Source organism: Cloeon dipterum, chromosome 4 (genome assembly GCF_949628265.1).
Source record: "Cloeon dipterum chromosome 4, ieCloDipt1.1, whole genome shotgun sequence".
Taxonomy (NCBI): Eukaryota; Metazoa; Arthropoda; class Insecta; order Ephemeroptera; family Baetidae; genus Cloeon; species Cloeon dipterum.
In genome coordinates this window covers 25719844-25740074 of record NC_088789.1, presented here as the reverse complement: position 1 = coordinate 25740074, position 20231 = coordinate 25719844, and the positions used below count along the sequence as shown (strand labels likewise).

The 20231-nt window shown below is 39.3% G+C and overlaps 2 protein-coding genes across 2 annotated transcripts; both read right to left on the bottom strand.

Annotated features, from left to right (window-relative positions):
• Positions 1-5: 5 nt before the first annotated feature.
• On the bottom strand, positions 6-1472 carry Vps2 (vacuolar protein sorting 2). The gene is made up of 4 exons (XM_065488479.1): positions 1304-1472; positions 1057-1233; positions 687-997; positions 6-401 (listed from the first exon to the last, which is right to left on the bottom strand). The coding sequence occupies exons 2-4, from the start codon at positions 1222-1224 to the stop codon at positions 212-214; spliced, it is 669 nt and encodes a 222-aa protein (XP_065344551.1). The 5' UTR covers positions 1225-1233; positions 1304-1472; the 3' UTR covers positions 6-211.
• A 405-nt stretch (positions 1473-1877) lies between these two features.
• On the bottom strand, positions 1878-6984 carry l(2)k09913 (lethal (2) k09913). The gene is made up of 7 exons (XM_065489827.1): positions 6733-6984; positions 4896-5018; positions 4717-4830; positions 3408-3659; positions 3043-3311; positions 2736-2913; positions 1878-2676 (listed from the first exon to the last, which is right to left on the bottom strand). Exons 2-7 carry the CDS (start codon positions 4971-4973, stop codon positions 2536-2538), a joined length of 1032 nt encoding a protein of 343 aa, XP_065345899.1. The 5' UTR covers positions 4974-5018; positions 6733-6984; the 3' UTR covers positions 1878-2535.
• Positions 6985-20231: the final 13247 nt, after the last annotated feature.

Here is a 20231-nt window from a genome sequence, read left to right as displayed (position 1 = left end):
AAAAGTGATTTCTTATTAAAATTTATTAACATATATTAGTTAGCTCATAATTTACAATAATATTTAGTGTTCAACAAATTGGCAGCGGAATAATCAATAGTCTTTGGTCGAACCATTTCGTATTTTTGACAAGCGATCTTTTGAATGAAGAAATGAAGAGCTAAGATTGCCAAAAATCTCAGCATAATAATAAGTAAGCGGCCGTGGACAGTTACTCTCGGCGCAGATTATCTAGTCTTGCCTGCAAATCTGCGTCGGCGTCAGAAACAGGCCCGGCGGCCGCAGGGACGGCTGTTTTTCCCTTTGGCGCCACAAGGGAGCCACCTGCTTCAGGCAGCCCTGAAAGTTGGTCCGTCAGCTGCAAGCCTAGCTCATCCAGCACTTGTGAAACCACAGCGTCGCTGAAAGGAAGTTTTAGATTAGAATTATTTGGACTTCCCAATGGATCAACTGTTGCTCAGTTTTTAAAGCCGCCAACCAATCGCACCACTGTCTACTTCGCACATTTAGTGGTTGGTTGACGTCACGATTTTAAATAATATTGTGTGGAAACAGATAACATAGCTACCACAACATTGACATATATTTCAAAACGACACACTTAATAATATTGTCGTCATTAACAGTCATAAAATAAAATTGGCTTCAATTTATATATTTATAAAAATTAAAAGGAATGGTATTACCTTTCCTCCTCGTCTCCCTCATCCTCCATGGCGTCATCGATGGCGTCATTCATCATTTCCTCCTTCATGTCCATAATTTCAGACTGCTTTTCAAACTCCTGCAGGATTTTCTGGATCTGCGGCAGGTTCAGCTGTCGGTTCATGTTCTGCATGGCTTTGGTGACGCCTTTCATGGCCTCAGCCATGGCGTTCTGAGACCGCAAGGTCTGCACTTTAAGTGACACGGCCTGGATGTTTGCCTTCATCAGCATGAACTTCTTGACGTACCGTCTCGTCCGCACCAGGTCCTTGGCCATGATTTTCACAGATTCCTTTGAATGAACAGCATTAAATTGTTAGAACAAGACCGTCATTTGTATTGACATCCCACCATTTGTCCTTCCTTTGCCATTTTCTTTATGTCCATGATGATTTTCTTCTCCTGCTGCTCCATTCGTGCCTTTTCCCTGTCCAGGTCGCGCATTGCCTTGTTCAGGGCCCGCTGATTTTTCCTCAGCATCTCCTCAGGAGTCATTCTTCGCCCAAACAACCACTCCATGGTGAATTCCTTGGAGAAAATATTATTTTAAGGTATGTAGATACATAGATGGCTTAAAGTAATTGACAATTGTTCTTACCTCTACTTCGCAAACGAATTTGAGGAAAATTCAATTTTAATCCAAATCAAGCGTTGAGGCGTTTAGGGAATGATGGGATCAGGTACAATCAACTAAAATTCTGACTCTAGCTGTGAATCATTCTTTGTTATCGAAGCAGTTGCTGTCATCTGATTTTGTAAATAAAGCGACTAGTGCGCCATCTGCGTACAGGGCCGAAACGTTACTTATCTATCCATTGACAGATTAAGTTGTTTTAGCGGGAAAACTTTTGCTAACGTTGCGATGAATTCATAGTGATCGCTCAACAAACACACAAAGTTTTAATTGTTAAATTGTTTGTTGCCTTTTTCTTGCAAGAAGGAAATTCGCATTTGATTGTTGATTGAGCTATATAATTATATGCGCGATTTTTTCTGCTACCATGACGAATTTATCTTTCCGTAATTTTATCATGCTTTTTTTCTCAATTTTTAAAATGATTTTAAATGATGTTTTGATATGAAATGAGCGCTTAAATTCTTCCAAAAACAAGCATTAAACAACAATCAATTTTATAGGATAATTAATTGTTAATTTCAAAAATGAAAGTGCATTTTGAACGTCAAAAAGATTTATTTTTAATCACAAAACAACACCTGTCTAATAACATGGGTTGTATAGAGAGTTCAGTTCTTCCAGGATGCAAGCAGAAATTAACAGAGTTAATATCCAAGAGCGAGAAATACGCTTCTATATAGGACGATAATGTGAATGCAATGATACAAATTTTAAGGGCTCTCAAGACACACCTGGCCACTAATCTCCACAGCGCGTGCATAACATGTATTGTTTCGTTGAATCAACATACTCGAGAAGAATGTGGTGCGATCGTTTGATAACAAACAAATGTAAAATTTTATAATAATGATAAGCTTGAGTATCTACAGACAGTGTTCTCTTTACTCTTTGCCACTCCAGCAGGCGATGTAATTTTTAAATGATATAGACCGCGAAAGAGCCATTTGCATAAATTTAGAGTGTCTAGAACCACTAGAAGCCAACTTTTAGTTGAATTCCCTTTCCGGCGTGACTGATCTTTTATTTCACAGCTTTATTCACTTGCAAACTAGATATTTTCTTTACAAATTCAATTTTGTATAAAAAAAAAACAAAATGCCTGAAAGACCTAGTGACTATGTACACTGGGAACTTAGGCAAATGGCAAATTAAGTAGTAAATTACATGGGAATGTCAGGTACACCACTGGATGATCACAATTTGGCCCTGGCTTTGCAGGCGACGGGCATCAGACCAATTTTGGCCAAAAATGAAGCTACCTCCGCGATGTACTCGTCGGGGTATTTCTGGAAGTGGCCCACGTGGTGCGAATCGTCCCAGACCTTGAAGCGCACCTGCAATTTAGAACATTCAGTCAAAGCGTTTCAGTCAAAGGTTATAAAGGGAAAATTACATCGATTCCCAGCGCTTGCCAGTTCTCGGCGACCTTCATGTTGCTCTCCGGCTTGCCGATTGGATCTCTCTTGGACACCAAGAATAAGGCTGGAGTTCGTACCATTGAGCTGTGGTACATCTGACTAGATCTAATGTAATGCTGCGTGGCACCCTCATAGAAGGTCCGCATGTGGTACCTGGAAACCGTTTCTAGTGAATTATTACACACCAGGATGTGAACTAATTTTAAATTAGGCTTTTAAGTAGTGGAATGTTTCGATTCTACGAAAATTCTATTTTTTTTTTAAATTTGTCTTCATATTTACCGAACATATTTGCGGAAGGCGGTCTGCAGCATCATATTTCTTGGAAACACGGCACTTGGCAGGCCATCTGGTATGTCCTGCATGTCAGCAGCGCTGTCCCAAATGTGGCCCACGATGTTAGAGAGCATCGGCTTGTACCTGGCCTCGTCCTTCTGCACCAAAGAGAGCAATTCGCCCCAAAGGTAGCCGCCGACGGAGAAGCCATGGATCAGCATTGGACGTTCGCGAGTGTTGGCGTCCAGGAAGTGCAGCAGGTCGTTGGCTACCACCTGCAAATCACGCCAGAATTCTTGGTTACCACCCCAAGCATAAATATAAAAAAGTTTAATTTTTTAAACAAATTTGATGAGAAAAATTAGATTCACCTGACTGCCCTTGGCGGGCCAAAGCAATTGCCAAGGTGTAATGCGACACGCGAGCACTTCAAATCCGATCTTCAGGTAGAAGTTGGCGTATTTAGCGATGTGCTTGTTCTGGCTCATCAGCCACGGCAGCATGATGACCAGCGGCTGCTGCGAGTTGTCACCCTGCTTCAGCTTGAGCGACTTGGACAACCCTGGCGCTGCTGGCGTCCCACTGCCATATTCCAGAGACCTCCTTGTGCTGCTTGTCGTGAACTGGAAATAAAGGGAAAATTTTTAGCTTTAATATAGATAAGGGTGCATAATTTAATTGACAGTAAAATTCAAAGGACAAAACTCCTTCACATTTTTTGTTGGCAAATTTTTATTTCAAATAAAAATAACTATATAGTTTAAGAGAAAAAAAGCATCAGCTCTAAAATTCTCACATTATTTCATACCACAATAATCAGATTATCTCGAATTTAATGGTGCTAGAAGAACCATTTAGACAAGCCTAAGAGGATTTTTTGTAAGGGGTAAAATGTTGCCTTAAGTGAGTGTAATTTCGTAACATATCTTAAAGTCTCCAGGATGATGAAACTAGTAGTTTTTGAGAAACAAAGAATCAATAAAGGTTAAAAGAAGGTGTTTTTGAGTTCAGGTAAAGATTGAGAAAACAAAACCGTACGATTGGTTGATTTTTACCCTCAGGACATGCTTGGAGACAAACAAGACCATAAAAACAGATGAGAAATTTGAGAAATCGAACCCTGGCATCGGGGTAGCCCTCTAGCAATTAATATAATTAAAATTAAAATTTGTAGCCACTTGAACGACGCCTTGACAGGATCTGTATTGGTTTGATTTGCAAGATCTACACTGTTGGAATGACCAAGTCGAGAGCTTACACAATAAAGTGCAATTTGACCACTAAAACGCTTTGAGGGTGCTCAAGAACGAGATTGTAGGCACATATCAGGGGGTGGGGGGCGGCAATGGTGCCCAATCAACGCGGAATTCCACGAGAAACGTTTCTAACGCCGGTTGGGTCCGAGTTATGAATTTTTTAACTCCAAAAAACACGAATTTGACATTATTTTTTCCGCGGGACTGCTGAGCGGCCTCTATGGGCCCGGCAGGCCACCGCTTACTCTTGAACGAAAGCCTCTCTAATATAATGTACCACAAGTTCAACGTAATTGCTGATTTTTCGCGCAAAAAACGCATACTGTGACGCATAATTAAGGCTCAGAATGTAACAAAAATTTAATCCTGATCAAATCTCTCATGGAAACACCCAGAAATTATCCTAGGAATCAAGATAATTTACCAGATGCAAATTCTGGGTGAGCTGGTTGATGTGAAGGTCCTTGATGCGGTCGCCTCCCTTGCTTTTGCCGCTGCTATGCCGCACGCTGACGTTCCCACTCATGGCACCGACCAGCTGCAAGCAGGCGAATTTCGATTAAGACCTTGAAATCGAAGCGATCGGATGTTTTCCAATCCTACCTTGAGACCGAAGGCGGGCTGTCTCGGACTAACTAAGCTCAGTGATGTCAATGACTTGGAAAATTTAAACAGAGCCATTTCTTGCAAGCTTGAAAGCTGGGACAGTGACAAGCGCAATGGAGTCTGAAACACAAAAAATGTCTGCATTCAGTAAAAATTCAAAGAAGGTTTTGGTTACTAGCTGATCATAACTACCAATTAATTTTTTTTTCTGAGAAACCAATCGTTGTGGGAAGATAATCGAGCATAAATCATGCAATTATAAGCCATTTCAACCGTTCAAAAATGCTAAAAATATTAAATTGCTTTACCTTTAATTTTTTTTAACAGTTAAACCGTGTTAAATTATTTGTTGTACACAAAGAATTTTATTTAATATGCGAAATTTCTGATCGTGATTTATTACAGTTTTGTACTCCTGTTCTTACGCTTATCTATGAAATAATTAATCTACTGGAAGCTGCAACTAAGATGATAATTAAAATACGATTTAGTAGGCAATGAAATTACGTTGTTTTTTTTCATTCTGGGCTCCTTGACACACTCCTCTGGTTGGGACAGATCCGAAATTATATCAATTTAAAATAAAATCAACACTAAATTCCGCTAAATTCTACAATCGAAATAAAAATTGAAATGGCTTACAACCAGTTTGAAGCTTTCTTACATTTTGGAGTTGATGGCTTGAGAAAACCCACGAGATAAAGCGACCAAAATAATCGGTAAGCTGGCCTAAATCATTCTATTAACATGCGTGCTTTGTCTCTGCTCTGGAAGAGATAATCAAGAAGACTGGCCGAGCGAGCGAGCAATTGAGCAGGTCGTTGTAAGCAGTCGCGCAGCGCGTGGACGTGGACATGTCGCAATCAAAGAATATGTATCTTTTTATCTATCAGTAAGCGGCTGCTTTCTTTTCTGCTCACAACGCGACAAGATTTTTTTAATGTTACTAAGGACGTTTTAAATATTTTCATAATCTGTGGTCCAATACTAAAACACTGAAAAATTAAATTGTTCTAAATTTAATAAAGTGAATAAAAAGCACCCTTCAACCAATCGTATTAATTAAAAAAATTTTCAACTGTAATTAATTTTAATATTTGTCATTGAGATTGGAATAAATTAAGTGTTTTTATTTTAAAAGCCATTCAACCGTTTTTCAATGTGAAATTTATCCGGCAATTACGATTTTTCAAGGACAAACGAATTTAGCTTCGCTCCTTTCTAATGATAATAATGCTCCTTAGTAGTAGTAAAATATTACAAGTCATGGTGTCGAACGCGAATTTGATGAAGTCACGAGAAAAGAGACGAAAATAACAATTTGACTAGGGCCTGAATGAGAGAGTGACGCGATTTTTCTGTGGCCAGCAAAGAAAGCCGCAGACACAACGTGTCTTTTGAAGGCCGTCGAGAAATCCACCATAATATTCACAATGCACAAGAAATGCAGCAAAGGGAAAGCAGGCGCACCACGAGAAATCGATAAATTTTCTCATGCGGATTATTTTTTTGCCGGTTTGAGGCTTGAGACTCTTGAAAGCGGCGTTAATTTAATTTAAAATGCTCAAAAAGCAGTCCTCTTACGAGTTACGGGACTAAAACCTATTTCAGAACAGAACGCTCGACAATCAGTCTCAGTAATTTCGCAATTCATCGACAGGATGCAGCGACCGGAGAATACACAAACAACTAACTGTCAAGCAGCTGTGCGGTGCGCAAAGGGTTGAAAATCGTGCAGGAGTACGAGTTTACGTTCAAATTCTGGGCTCTGAAAGAAAACCTAACGAGCAATCTTCATATCTTCATGCAAATCAAAAAATAATTAATTTCTCACCTGCTAATTCGATCGTAGAGAAATCCAGGTCGGAATTCGGATCGTGGCAGACTGGCCGGCCGTGGGTCGAACGGTACACGTCCTCTCTAGCCGATTATCTAAACAGCGATTCGATTGGGGAAATCTCAGACCGTCTGTCTTATCGCACATGCGGTCTCCGTATCAGCGAGAGAAGAGAGGCGCTCAACCCTTCGGCCTCAGCAACCTGCCACACTCGAGAAAAGGACAACTAACAAGTTACTAGCGTCAGCCGTCAGCGGCGAGGGCAACGCAAAGACAACCGAAGCAAAAACAGTGGCGTGACACTCGCCGCTGGCCACTCGTAATCACGGGGGCGTGGCGCACAACCGGTTTAAACTCTTCTTAATTCACCTTCCAGGCGATTAAAATTTCTTCAATTTTTATTGCGTTCTAATAAACAAAATTATTTTTAACGATTTGGTAAGCTGATGCGACAATAATCTGTAAAATCTGGAAATAATCGGAATGACAGTCGGAAATAATGCTAAACTGCTTTCAAAATCTTGTGCTGGTGCCGCTAGTGGTTGCGGCGGTTGCGCAACCAGCTGGTAGAGAGCAGCATTGGTACCGTTGACTCAAACTGTATTCGAGCGGGTTGCATATACGGCAAATTGCAGGCGTTAGAAATATTTAATCTGCCACAAAAAGTTCGATTAAAATAAACGAACATTTTTCAATCAGCTTGAAACATCAAATTGACGTTCATTTTCCGGAGTATATTTTTTGTTTTTCAACGAAAATCGCATGTAGAAAATCATTGGATGGAGGAAAAATATGAATTTCCCTGTAAATGTTACCAATTATATAACTATAAGCTATATTTTCATATTTTGGCTATCTTCGACAAAAATTAAAAATATTTAACCTACCGGAAACGGGTTTCTAACTTGTGCATTCATTTTTCAGGAAAAGTTGTGGGGCTGAAAATTTTTAAAACACGAGAAAAACTTCAAATTTAATTATCTCTCATGATTCCATTTGATTTTTCTAATTTTTTGGTGTGGTTGGGGTTTCATATTAACAAAGTTTCGCGGGAAAAATTGAAATCACTGTGAAATTTGCAGAAACGGAACAGAAAAATTCCGTTCGCTAGGAATTCAGGTTGCAGGGACAGTGAACGACACTAGGCTACACCTAGAAAGCTTTTTCAGCCGTTTTTCCTGCACCTTTTTCGCTCTGTGATTGAACAAGAATGTGCAATAATTAAAATGCATTGAAATTTCTATTCTGAGAGCGTGTAAGAATGAGGTTTGAGTTATTCCCTAGTTGAAGGGGGATTGGGTTTTTTAAGCCGGCTCGACGACAAAATAAATTACTTGGTCCAACTAAGGGTTGACCCATAAGCATTTTCGGCCACAATAAAAATACCAAGAACATTTAACGCACTTTATTAGTTTATTGCACCTTTTGAAGAAGTGAAACGCGGAGCGAAACGATTTTATTGCGCCTCTTTACCACCTTCTGAAAGTTGCCACTTCAAAGGAACAGCAAAATCATAAAATCATTTTGCGAAGCGACACAAAAGCGCTGAAATGAAGATAAATGGAGCCTACGAGTTAAAAGGTACAATGGACAATGGACAAGGTCAGCGCATGACATGAACAATATAGGCGAGTTACCTGTATTTTTCGAAATTTTATTACCCACTTTTTTGACCCACTTTAAACCCTAAGCTTCTTGGGTGTTCGTATTTTGTCTAAGTGGAAATAGAAAGCGAGAGGCAACGAGGATTTTATTTGCGAAAGTGCGTGGAAAACCGACGGTGAGGTGGTAAGACAAGCAACAGATCAAAATTCCGTTCCAAAAAAAAAATAAATATCATCTTTTACATCGTCCTGGTACCGGCAAAATTGCGTAACTTTCAACAACCAAACGCGAATTGTTGCAAGAAAAGGTCAACACTCAATTCGACAATGAAAATTTGGGTGTTTGTTGAACGTTGCGCGATTTTGCCGGGACCAGGACGATACATATAATATCTTTAAAGTGGAATGATACTGAGCAACAATTGAAAACTATTTAAATTGTTGGACGCCTTAAACAATTGACCGATAAATAATTTGTTCAACAATTTGCAATAATAAAAAAGGACCTTCCTACAGTAAAAATTAAAATTTTGCCAATTTTCTCCAAAGTTTACAGTGTTTGAGCATATTTTCTTGGCATATTCCGATTCCTCTCGTCGAGATCTGTTCAACGGTGTATGCCACTTATTGGGGAAACTCTTGGTTTTGAAATTAAATCGGATTTCAAGTAAGGAGACAGCCATAACCATTTGAAAAGCACGCTAACTTTCCAGCCAATTTTCTCAAAAAATTACAACGCTCCTTAGGTCAATTTAGGCTTTAACTGAATCCTAAGGCACGAGTTTTCCAGCATTTTCCAAGCTTTTGCAGTATCATTCCTCTTTAAACAAAACATGACTTTTCTGTTATTTTGGAACTACTAAACACTAGAATTTTAAGTGACCTGCGTCAATGCATCGATGTTTCCTTATTTGCTTGATTGATTTTCTCTTGTCGAGTGTCGAGTTCCCTAAAGAGTTGCGGAAAGAGTTAAATGAGACACGGAATGGTTTGTTCAAAATTTTTTGTACAGTATTTATTAATGACAAATTACAAATGATTTCAACAATGATTTCTCTTGCGTAAAGTCAGAGGTAGATGCGTTTGTGTGTGTGTGTGATATTAATAAGACCAAAAACACAAAATGATGTTTCCAGCGAATTCTCCACAGCATGCACAGCGAGGGTATAAATAGTACAACTATTTGATTTTTGCGGCTATTGTTCAACAGTTTGAGGAGTTTGTTTGTTTGTTTGTAAAATCTGCAAATAATCACTATTGACCAGATATGGTATATTTATATGTATGTTTGTATAATAATTTCTCCGATAAGAAAATACAGCAAAAGGAGCAATCAGTCAGACTATTGCTGGACGCGTGAGGTAGAAACGTTCGGCGGACAGTCGTGCGGACACAAGTCGCCGAAGTCAAAAATACACATTTACACGTGAGGAATATTTTTCCATATATATAATTTAAGATTACTATATAAACGACGACACACACATTTCGAAATAGAAAAATCTGCATTCACCCCATAAAAATATCTCTGCTTGATTCTTTTAATAATTGCGTTTTCAAAAGTGAATCTCTCGTTCGCGGTGCAGGAAAAAGTGTGTGTGTGTGTTGTGTGTTTGTTTTTCCTAAGATGCTATCAATCAATTTCTCTCGACTTGGTGAAAAGTTTGACCCTGTTTTTCGCTTATTTCATCTCTCATATGCATATTTCAAAGAGATGCAACTTGAGTTTTCGTTCACAAGGCTTCCATTTGTTGTACTCGTGATTATACATTAAATTCTGTATTTGAACGGATTCATCGTCTGCTGTTATCTATCTATATAATATATTATATCGATTGGTCGCGGCGTGTGTCGACAATACATTTCTTATTCAAGAGTGTATACGTGAAAAATTGTGTTGTGTCTATAATATATGTATATTATAGTGTAGTGACTGCAACTAAACGTCTCTGTCAGAGAGGTAGTGAAAGGCACGTCTTTTGACATGTATGTAACTTTTTTTTATCAAAGTCTGCGACCGAAAAATTCTTTCTGCGTAAATCGTTAGTGTTGAAAGCTTCTTGCAAGTGAATTAGACGAAAGATTTAATCTGGTTTGTTTTTGAAGCCGCCAACAGGTGTGTCCGTTGTATAATTACGGTTTTCAGGCACTTCTGCTCAATCTTACTGTTGTGGTTCAGCCAATCGCCGTTAAAGACCGTCTTTGACGAAGTTTCTGAGCACACCAATCGATTCTTGAGGGTAAAATGGACATTTCTCCGGCCAAAAAGTGCAGCGCGACGTGCGAACCTTTTTCCGCCAAAACAATATGAACGTAAATGTGAACGCCAACCGCCGGCTGCTAGCAGCTGACGTGACGCCTCTCCTCGGCCGCATGCGCAGTTCTCGCCTATACGTTCATATTGTTTTGGCGGGAAAAAAAGGTTCGCACGTTGCGCTGCATGTTTTGGTCGGAAAAATATCCACTCTATCTAATTCGACCCTCAAGAATCGATTGGTGTGCTCAGAAACTTCATCAGAGACGGTCTTTAAATAGTAACAAACAAAGTTAAAAATCTTTGCGTTTCCACGGCGATTGGCAGGACTAATACATAAAAAGATATAATTTTAAAGCAGGATCGAGCCTGAAATTAGAGTGAAAAATGCCTCAAAATCTAAATTAACAACTAAGACCATCTATTGGGGTGAAATTGTCGATCAAAATTAATTTTCCGCAGCATAATCGGACCAGAAATCAGAATAAGCCATCTTTCGGAAGCTGCAATCACAATAAAGATGTACGCAAATAGCAATATTGTATGTGTTTATGTATGTGGGTGAGAGCGGACTATGTATTTTTTTTGTACAAGCATTTGGGTGAGAGGAACCGATTACGAATCAATTGATTTTGCTTCATACGCGCGACAAATGATCATTTTTACGGATTAGGAACCTTGCTGTGCTTCATCTTCTTTTACATTTCTGTATTACGCTAAAATGTACATCATAAACACGCACAGAATTCCGCGCCTCTGTAAAAATAATTGCACGAACACTTCAGAGCTCAGTTTTGACGAGGATTTTTTTGCAAACGTGAAAGAACAAAAAAGAGACAATCGACGCAACTCAGCTTATGAATTTAAGTAACCATTTTGATTATATAAAACGCGCTGGCACGTCTCCCGAAGTGTGACGATGATTTTTCTCTCAGAAAATCTGATAAAAAATACAAATCTCTGCTTCGTCCACTTGGGAGTCGGCGGCAGCGCGTTGCGATCACTAAAATACTGGCGAAAATATTAAGATTGAAGTAACCGCGTGAATGGAAGAATGTTTTTAATTTAAATCACTCACGTGGAAACCTCGAGCTTGGCAAGACACAATTAATTAATTAATTAATTAACAACCAAGAACTTAAATTAATGCTAAAAATCCTCTGATTCAGTTCTTTTGATATGTGAAATATGTGACAAATTTCACTTTTATATATATCATAGATAAACGTTATTTACACAGTAAAAGACATGTTCGAATTTCCGCTGATGCGTGTTGCTCACTCTTTGCACAAACAACATCCAGAGAGATAGACCTAGCAACAACTATCTTCAACACCGTCAGCACAGTTCAATTTATTAATCTAATATATATATTTAATTACGGTGAGAACTATTAGGAATATGTGTGAATTCTTTTGAAGAGCGCATGGAACTTCTTACCAATGTTCATAGTTTCACGCAAATTTCATTGCGTGGCGTTGCAGTTTCCTCGTGAATTGCAACGGTGATACACAAAAATAGTGCCATTTGAATTTGTGGTCAAGGACGTGAGCCAGAAAATCTTTGCGACAGATTTTCTGGTAGTCAGGCGCTCGTTTTTTAATGTAGTGGACGTTTCATTTATTTTTTTGCGCCTCCAATGTCCTTTATTTAGCCATCAATAGATAAAAATAAATCGTGACAGCGATTCGGGAGATTTTAAACGTGGTCGTTATAAACTGATCCGGATTATATTGGCGTGAGTGCGCGAAAAACGGACGTCGCGAATGAGAAAGAATAAGCTGGAGGGGTGCGCGGTGTGGCTCGAATTTATTCAAATTCGGTGAAAAATCAAGAAGTATAGTGACACAAAAGTCGCGGGTTTCCGGTAATAATGATCGCAGTTGATTTTCATGCATACGTGATTGACATTACGCATTCAAGAGGCAGGGCGCGCGCACGAGGGTGAAAATATTTTGATCAAGTCAGCCACTCTGCATTTTTATTTGACTAACAATGCATTTTCCTTTCCAATTTATCCGCCCGGCGAAATATAACAATAATCAGAGAGTGAGAAAAAGGAAAACGAGAGGTGGAGAGAGAGAGAGAGAGAGAGCAATCAATTGCGTAATTTGAATGAACTTCCCTGCATCTCATTGTGTCGCCGCCGAGTCGTTGGATGGAAGAATTTCAGCTTTTGACACGTTGGAAATATAACGATTTTTCGGTGGAAACGTTCCGTTTGGCTAATTTATTCCCGGCTTGATTGCAATTGACGCGGAAAGTAGTTCAAACCGTCCAAACGACTGATTCGCATAAGTTAGTCTCTCAGGAAAAATATATGTATTATTTATTTTTTGAATAAAGAAAGCAGCTCTTTGAAAGACGAGAATAAAAATACATCTCTAGTTTATAAAAGAGGAAACGGAAGGCATTATTTAAATTAAAACGCCGCCAATCGAACCTTTTCTTCCCTTAACGAGCCCTCGTTGATTTTCCTGCTGCTAAACCCCCGCGTGCAGCGCACAAGACGGATTTGACTAATTTTCCATCTTGAAAATGAGACGCGCGTTCAGTCTCGCTCGCGGCGTTTTTATTTTTTTTTTCAGAATATTACTTTGTCTCTTTTTCTCCTCTCCACCCCGCAGTTCGGATACATTGTTTAAATTAATGAAGCCGCGGCACAAAATGGGCGCCGACAACCGGGGGCTGATGCAGTTAAACACACCTGCCCACCCACCCTCTCGCCGATTAAAATGCGGCGAGGGATGCGTTCAATGTGCTCCCCGTTATATTCACTGTTAAAAACCCTCTTTGCTCTGCTTTTTAGGGAAAAAAATTCGGCAACCGATTCGACATGGTTTTTCCACTCTCATTCGCCAGCAGCTGAGCTCGCGTCTGATTTATTGCAGTGCAGAATGGGGGAGAAACGGCAATAAGAGGGAAGAGACGGGATGAAAACGGATTAAAATTAAATTTTTGGTTGCGACTTTACGAACAAAAGATTATTTAAAAAGGAATGGGAGCAGGATATTGGCCAGAACGGATTTTTCTCTCAGTGGAGGATGACAAATTAAGGAATTCCGATAATTTTTTAAGCTTAAACCGTTTTAAAGAGAATCATTTTTTTGTTTAAGGCAATGCTGGAGGAAAATTACATAAAATGAAAGAAGAAAAACATTAAAATATAAATAGCTCGCCCTCCATTAATTAAATAAATATTTTAATTCCACAAAAAGCGTGAAAAATAATTTATCTAATGGGAATTTCAATTTATTTTAATGTACGTAGATACTTTTTCAAGAAGGGGTAAAACGGATTGTTCACAAATTTTCTGTAAAGCGTGTGCTTTCAACCCTTGCCTTTCGAAGGTCGAGATGTTTTTTCAATCAACGATCAAAATGGAAAGCGCAAAATTGATTTTTAAACTGCAATACAAAAGGTCAGCGCAACTCCAATATAAAACTTTTTCTCATACGGTTTGAAACTTTGCTCGGAGCAAAAGCCTTTTTCCACCCTCGCACAACCCCTATAACAAAAACGTATTTTTCTTTTTATGTATAAGACGAAAAGCAAAAGCAAAAAATGGACGCGCGCACTCTCTTTCTTTTCTTTCCTCCTCTTTGTCTCGTGCGCTGCAATATTTATTCTCCAGCGAGTTGCCAGTATTAAATTTTGCACATCCGTCATGCACCGGCGAAAAAGGCACCCCCAAAGTGGCCACCCCTTGTGCGTGGAGCCGGCCCTTCCTACGCGCGGGCGGGCGAGGGAAAAAGTTTTGTGCTGCTCGCAATCTCTTGATGATGATAGGGGAAAGGGAATAAAAGTTGAAACACTGCTGCCAGAGAGAGAGAGAGAGAGCGGGCGAGAGAGAGCGAGGAAAAGAGAGGGTGAAGCGCAAAGAAGAAACTTTTTGAGTGGCAAATTCTCGTTGCTGCACCGGCGCATGATATTCCGCCCTTTTCCCTCCCTCGAGCTCGACGAAATGAGCCAGCCTTTGATTGGTCTGCACTCCGTGAAATCCATTAAAAAGTTATTTTCCCTCTTTTCCGCAGATAATAGACTCTCGTTCCAATAAAATTGCTCTCGAATATCAATCCGAGACGGGCATGCACTTCAATCGGCACAAAGAACAGGCGAAAGGATTTGCCGCGTGGAGAGCAGTTCCCGCGCCGAACTTTCTTTTAAGGAGGTCATTTTTACTCTCTCTAAAATATTTTGCTCTCTTGAACTCTGAATTTTCAAAAAAATAGCCCATGGGAATTACAAAATCATGAGAAAAAAGGAAAATGTGCTAAAGGTTCAGCGAAATTTTAGAAACGGAGTTTTAAATTTTCATATTGAACGGATTTAAAGGGGAATGATACGGGGCAACAAATGAAAATTATTTGAATTGTTGGATGCCATACACAATTGATCGATAAACAATTTGTTCAACAATTTGCAATAATAAAAATGGACCTTCATACGGTAAAAATTCAATTTTTGCCACTTTTCTCCAAAATTTACAGTGCTTGAACATATTTTCTTGGCATATTCCGATTCCTCTCGCCGAGATCTGTGCAACGGTGTATTCCACTTATTGGGGAAACTCTTGGTTTTGAAATTAAATCGGATGTCAAGTAAGGAGACAGCCATTACCATTTGAAAAGCACGCTAACTTTGCAGCCAATTTTCCTCAAAAAATTACAGTGCTTCGTTGGTCAATTTAGGCTTTAACTGAATCCTAAGGGATGAGTTTATGCATTAGCAACAAGTATTTTCCAGGCTTTTGCAGTATCATTCCTCTTTAAATTTATAAGAAATTAATAAATAAAATAATAATTAATTAAATAAACAATCTTTAGAGGAGCTTGATGGACAACAGAGAAATTCATTGTTATGCTTGCATTGTTTGCAATTTTTTTTCAAATATATGACAGGAAATGTTTATATCATTGAGCAATTAAAAGCAATTTTATTGTATAAAGAGGTAACTGAATCAAGTGATGGTGAAAATAAGAAACAATTTGCTCTCTATAATTTTAAAACAAATAAATCCATGGATTTCTAAATAAATTTCTTTGATTTGCTAGGTTTCACGGTTTTGCTTGTGAAGGAAATTCTGCCCTTTACGCAAAATAAACCCACGATTTTCAGTCGGCCAACGGGTGGAACGTGTAAATTCATAAATCCCTAAACTATATTAATAAAACTACCACTTTGAAATGAGAAAATGTTCTACCCGATCGGTAAAAAATGAATATCTGTCCGCTCCTCCTTTTTGGCCGAAACCCCTGCTTTCAGAATAAACTAGTTGCGATATAAATTCGATTCAAGGAGAGAATTGCACTCCCCCGTCGCCGTCGCCGCCGCCGCCGGACCATCTTTTCAGATGCCAGGCACATCCATTTCCTATCCGTATTTATCAAACCAGGAAGGGCCGACGCGCATAAAACACGCCGAGTGCAAATCCCTGTAGATAAAAAAGTGCATCTTTTTTGGCCTGGGGATGAAGAGTTGTTGCGATTTCGGCCTGGAAAGTGCGTGTGAGTGAGTCATACACTGCACTCGGGGCGGCGACCACTCCCTGCCTGCACAACCGGCTCAATTTGTTGGCATAAACACACACCCCAGCTAACTTCTAACTGCGTCTTGATCGCCCCAGCATCTCGCCGTCGTGTCATTCGGGAGACGCTCTCAACTCGATTGAGCTTTTGGGAAATTCGCGGAAATAAAAAGAGGCCCTTTTTTAAGAGGATGGGGTGGAAATTCGAGAGGGGCTAGCTGCCGCTTGGACATTTCTCATTTTTTTTCTCGTTTTATTAAATTGAATAAAAAGGAGACGCAAATAGAGGATATAAATCAAGACGTATTAACTGTGGTTTCGGCTTCTAAACAAATACTAATAATGTTTTATTTGGCTGGCAAAAATTTATATTTGAAAAAATTCAAGAAAAATTCTTAGGGTTTGATAAATTTTAAATTCTCCCCAAAGAGTTTGTTTTACGCTGTAACTTTTATGAAACCTTTTTTTTTGGTAAACTCCACTTATTCGGAATTCTGAAATCTGAGAAAATTCTCCAACATTCTTTTAAATTATTTAAAAAAAACTTGGAAATCAAAATTAAAAATATCAGATTTTTTGCACGTGCCGAAGTGGAGCTAAATTAATCAGCTCAGAAAATTTTGAGCTACTTAAGCGATTCTTCCAGCCAAAGTCTAAATTTCCGGAAAATTTTGCCCGATTTGTTTCACCAAAAAACTCATAAAAATACTCACGATTTAACGAAACCTGCTTCACAATTTCTTTTAAATTGCTTCCAATTTTTAATCCTCCTTTTGTTTTTTTTTAGGAAATCTTTGAGATGGTCTCAAGCAAAGCTGCAGCCATTTTTCTTTCTCTTAAGCAGCTGAGATTAAAATATGGCGGGCGAAAATTAATTAATTAGGCACGCGCGCAACCAGAAGGGACGACAAAGGTTTGATCTCCTTTGTTCCGGCGCGCTCGTCTGTCTCGGAAGTGGAAATTAATTTAGCAAAGCGCGTCATTTTTTTGTCGGCAGAGATGCTTTTCATTAAGAGCTCCTTGGCTCGTCTCATTTTCTAATCTGGGTAACAAGTGCTTTTGTTTGTCTGCGTCTCCTCTCCTGCGCCGTTCGTTTCGCCCACGTTAATTTATTTGAAAAATCCACTCTGCATAACAAAGGCTGCAAAATCTCTCATCCCTTTTTTTCGCCCGACGTAATAAATTACTTTTTTATCTTTAATTAGACCGGGACATTGCACAAATTTATTCCATTAATTTCCCAGAGCGCTTTCTCGCTTCCTCCGCCGCTTTTTTTAATGCGTTTTTTTCCAACGGGCCGTAGAGGAAATTAATGGCGAGCATAAAAAAAGCGGCTCAATTGTCTTTATCTCGTTGCTACATACGCAGAGAACTGAACAGAAAAAAAAGAGTTTGCGTATAATAATAACCGAGTGGGTGAGCGCCCGTGGGGTGGCGAGTCGAGGGTGGATGAGAGAGGGATGATATAAAAAAGGTTTTATAGAACGCGCGAGCTGCCAAGGGGTGGAGGCGGGCGGCAAATAACCGCATGAATAATAAGACGGATGGCAAAACGCAACTTTTTCACTTTCCCGCAATACTCGAAAAGGAACAAATTCTGAAACTGGGAATTTTAAAACAAAATAAAGCCGTTTTTTTACATTTTTAATTAAAAATATGAGTTTCAAGGCAGCTGTTTGAGACGGATTTCGTATTTTAAATTTTAAAAGCAGTCCATTTAAAGGAAAATATAAATTTTTACTATAAAAATATTGATTTTTACGGTTTTTAGAAACCTGTGAAAAAACTTTTGACACTTCAAAGTATCGCGCATTTCCCCGTTTTGCAAGGGTTTTTTTATTCATCTCGTTAGAGCTCGATCGAAATAGCACCGAATTTGATGTCCTAGACCATGGTTGAAAGTAAAAATACCACTAATTTTGTTTGCTAATTCACCAGTTGCATAAACCCTAAGTGTTCGAAGCCGCTAACAGATGGCGCCACCGTAGACTTTCGATTTTAAGGCACTTCCGCTGCGATTTCAGACTCAATCTAGCTACTGTGCATTCTTCAATTAATTTGCTTTTTTTTGACGTGCTGAAAACCAAAATCGGTTCAGCCAATCGCCGTAGAATCGTGAAAAACTATTTTTTGAAATAAAAAATATTTTCCAACATTTCTACGGCGAATGGCTGAACCGATTTTGGTTTTCAGCACGTCAAAAAAAGCAAATTAATTAAAAAAAGCAAAATAGCTAGATTGAGTCTGAAATCGCAGTGGAAATGCCTTAAAACCGCTTAAAACAAAATTTTTAAGAATGTCTGTGGTTGCGCCATCTGTTGGCGGCTTCAATAACTAAGGGTTTATGCAACTGGTCAATTAAATTCTGGATTTTGGAATTTTGAAAAACGTGCTTTTAGGTTGATCCATTACATGTGTGAACGTGAGTGAAAGTTTTAAAGTGGCACTTTTATTTTGTTTTCGAGAAATTACGCCTAAAACTTGAAACGCAACGAATTTTTCGTCTTTTTTACGCTTTGCAGTTATTGTCAATTCCAAATCTCAGGTCCTAACCATCAAAATTATAAAAATTATCCACCGTTAAACTCGTCTCAACCTTTTCTGACCACCTGAAAGTTTTAGGATGTCTACCCTTCAACCCCAAGCTCTAATTTTAATAGCAAAAATGCACAATTTCCTCAATAAAGGGGCGTGACTTTGGTGCTATTCCTGGAAGCGGCGGAAAAAGGAAAATGAGCGAGGCAAAGGTGTCTCATTAAGAGCAGCACTCCCGTTTTAGCAGCGACAAAGACAAAATTAATTTATACACGGCGGCGGCGGCGGGAAAATACACATTTTGAAAAGGAGCCTCCTTTATTCTTGCCTCTTTCTGCACAGCCCCAGGGGAGTTACTTCTTTTCTTCCTGCTGCTTTTTGCCCTGCCGAGAGAGCGAGCGCGCGCACCGCTCTTTCGCGAGATCGTAATTAAGTCTGGTAATGGAAACTGCTGCGGAGAAATTTCGGGCCTCGGCGCGTTACCATGGTGATCTGCACGAGCAGGCAGGCTGAGCGAAAGCGAAAGAAAGGGCTCGCAGCAGCAGCAGCAGCACCCTTTTTTTATTTTAGCTGCCGCCGCCTGCTTAAAAAAATGAAGGGGGTATGAAAAAATCGTGTGCGCGCGTGGGGTGCGGCGGCGGCGGCGGCACGGGTGGAAGAGAGAGAGAGAGAGAAATATCTCCCCGGCAATAGCCACCCCAAGGCATTAGACTTGCACAAAGAGAAAGAGCGACTCATTTTTTTGTGCCGAGGGTGCGGAGGAGGAGAAGAAAGTAAAGAGAGGCAGTGGCGGATCCCCAAAGGATTGCGACGCCGAAAAAATACAGAAGGGCATCGAGAGGGAAGCTGGCACCGCGCCGGTGCAATTTATTACTCGGGCAATTTAATTAGAAATCGAATCGCGTTCCCGCGCATTATATGAATTTTAATTAATCAGCGCGGAGAACTTAACGGCTGGACAGTAATTGATTGACTTTTTGCTTTTTTATTATAATTGTGGAAAGGTAAATTTTAAATTTACCTCCGTTTCCACTTTCTTGAGAGTGAAATTTCCATGTTTTATCTTTTATTTTTGTAATTAACTGGCGGCAGTGGAAGACAGTTAGTAATTTCCAAAACGAGGGAATTTACAAGGGGAATTAATCCGAAAAATAGTGTTTTTCGCCACAATTTGACAGTGTTTGAAAAAAAATGATAATTTTTCCGGTATTTAAGCGTTGTGTCTAAAATTTTAAATAAATAAATTGTATCATCTGCTGTTATTTTTAATGTCAGTCATAAAAAGTCTAGTTTCTTTTTCCAAGAATTAATAAAAAGTGGCAGATCTCTTTTTTAAATGTGAATTAAATTTTTTAGGAATTTGAATCTAAAAATATGCGAATAAATTGTGTTTGAAGAAAGGCTCCAGCGATCTACTAATTAATTTCGAGCGGCACTCCCAACTTTCCGTTCGCGGAATTTGCAATTGAAATTGAAATCAATCAGGAGCAGTCGTGTGCTCGAGTGTGCTTCTTTCTCATTCGGCGGCGGGCGGCGGCGCGCACAAAGGAAGAGAGGGACGCGACGCGCTAAAATT

What these genes read in the sequence shown, in the direction of transcription:
- Vps2 (XM_065488479.1), bottom strand. Translation starts at nt 1,224, where the DNA reads ATGGAGTGGTTGTTTGGGCGAAGAATGACTCCTGAGGAGATGCTGAGG. An exon ending in TGGCAAAGGAAGGACAAATG is followed by an intron (nt 998 to 1,056) that starts GTGGGATGTCAA and finishes GTTCATTCAAAG; the next exon opens with GAATCTGTGAAAATCATGGC. An exon ending in GAGGGAGACGAGGAGGAAAG is followed by an intron (nt 402 to 686) that starts GTAATACCATTC and finishes ACTTCCTTTCAG; the next exon opens with CGACGCTGTGGTTTCACAAG.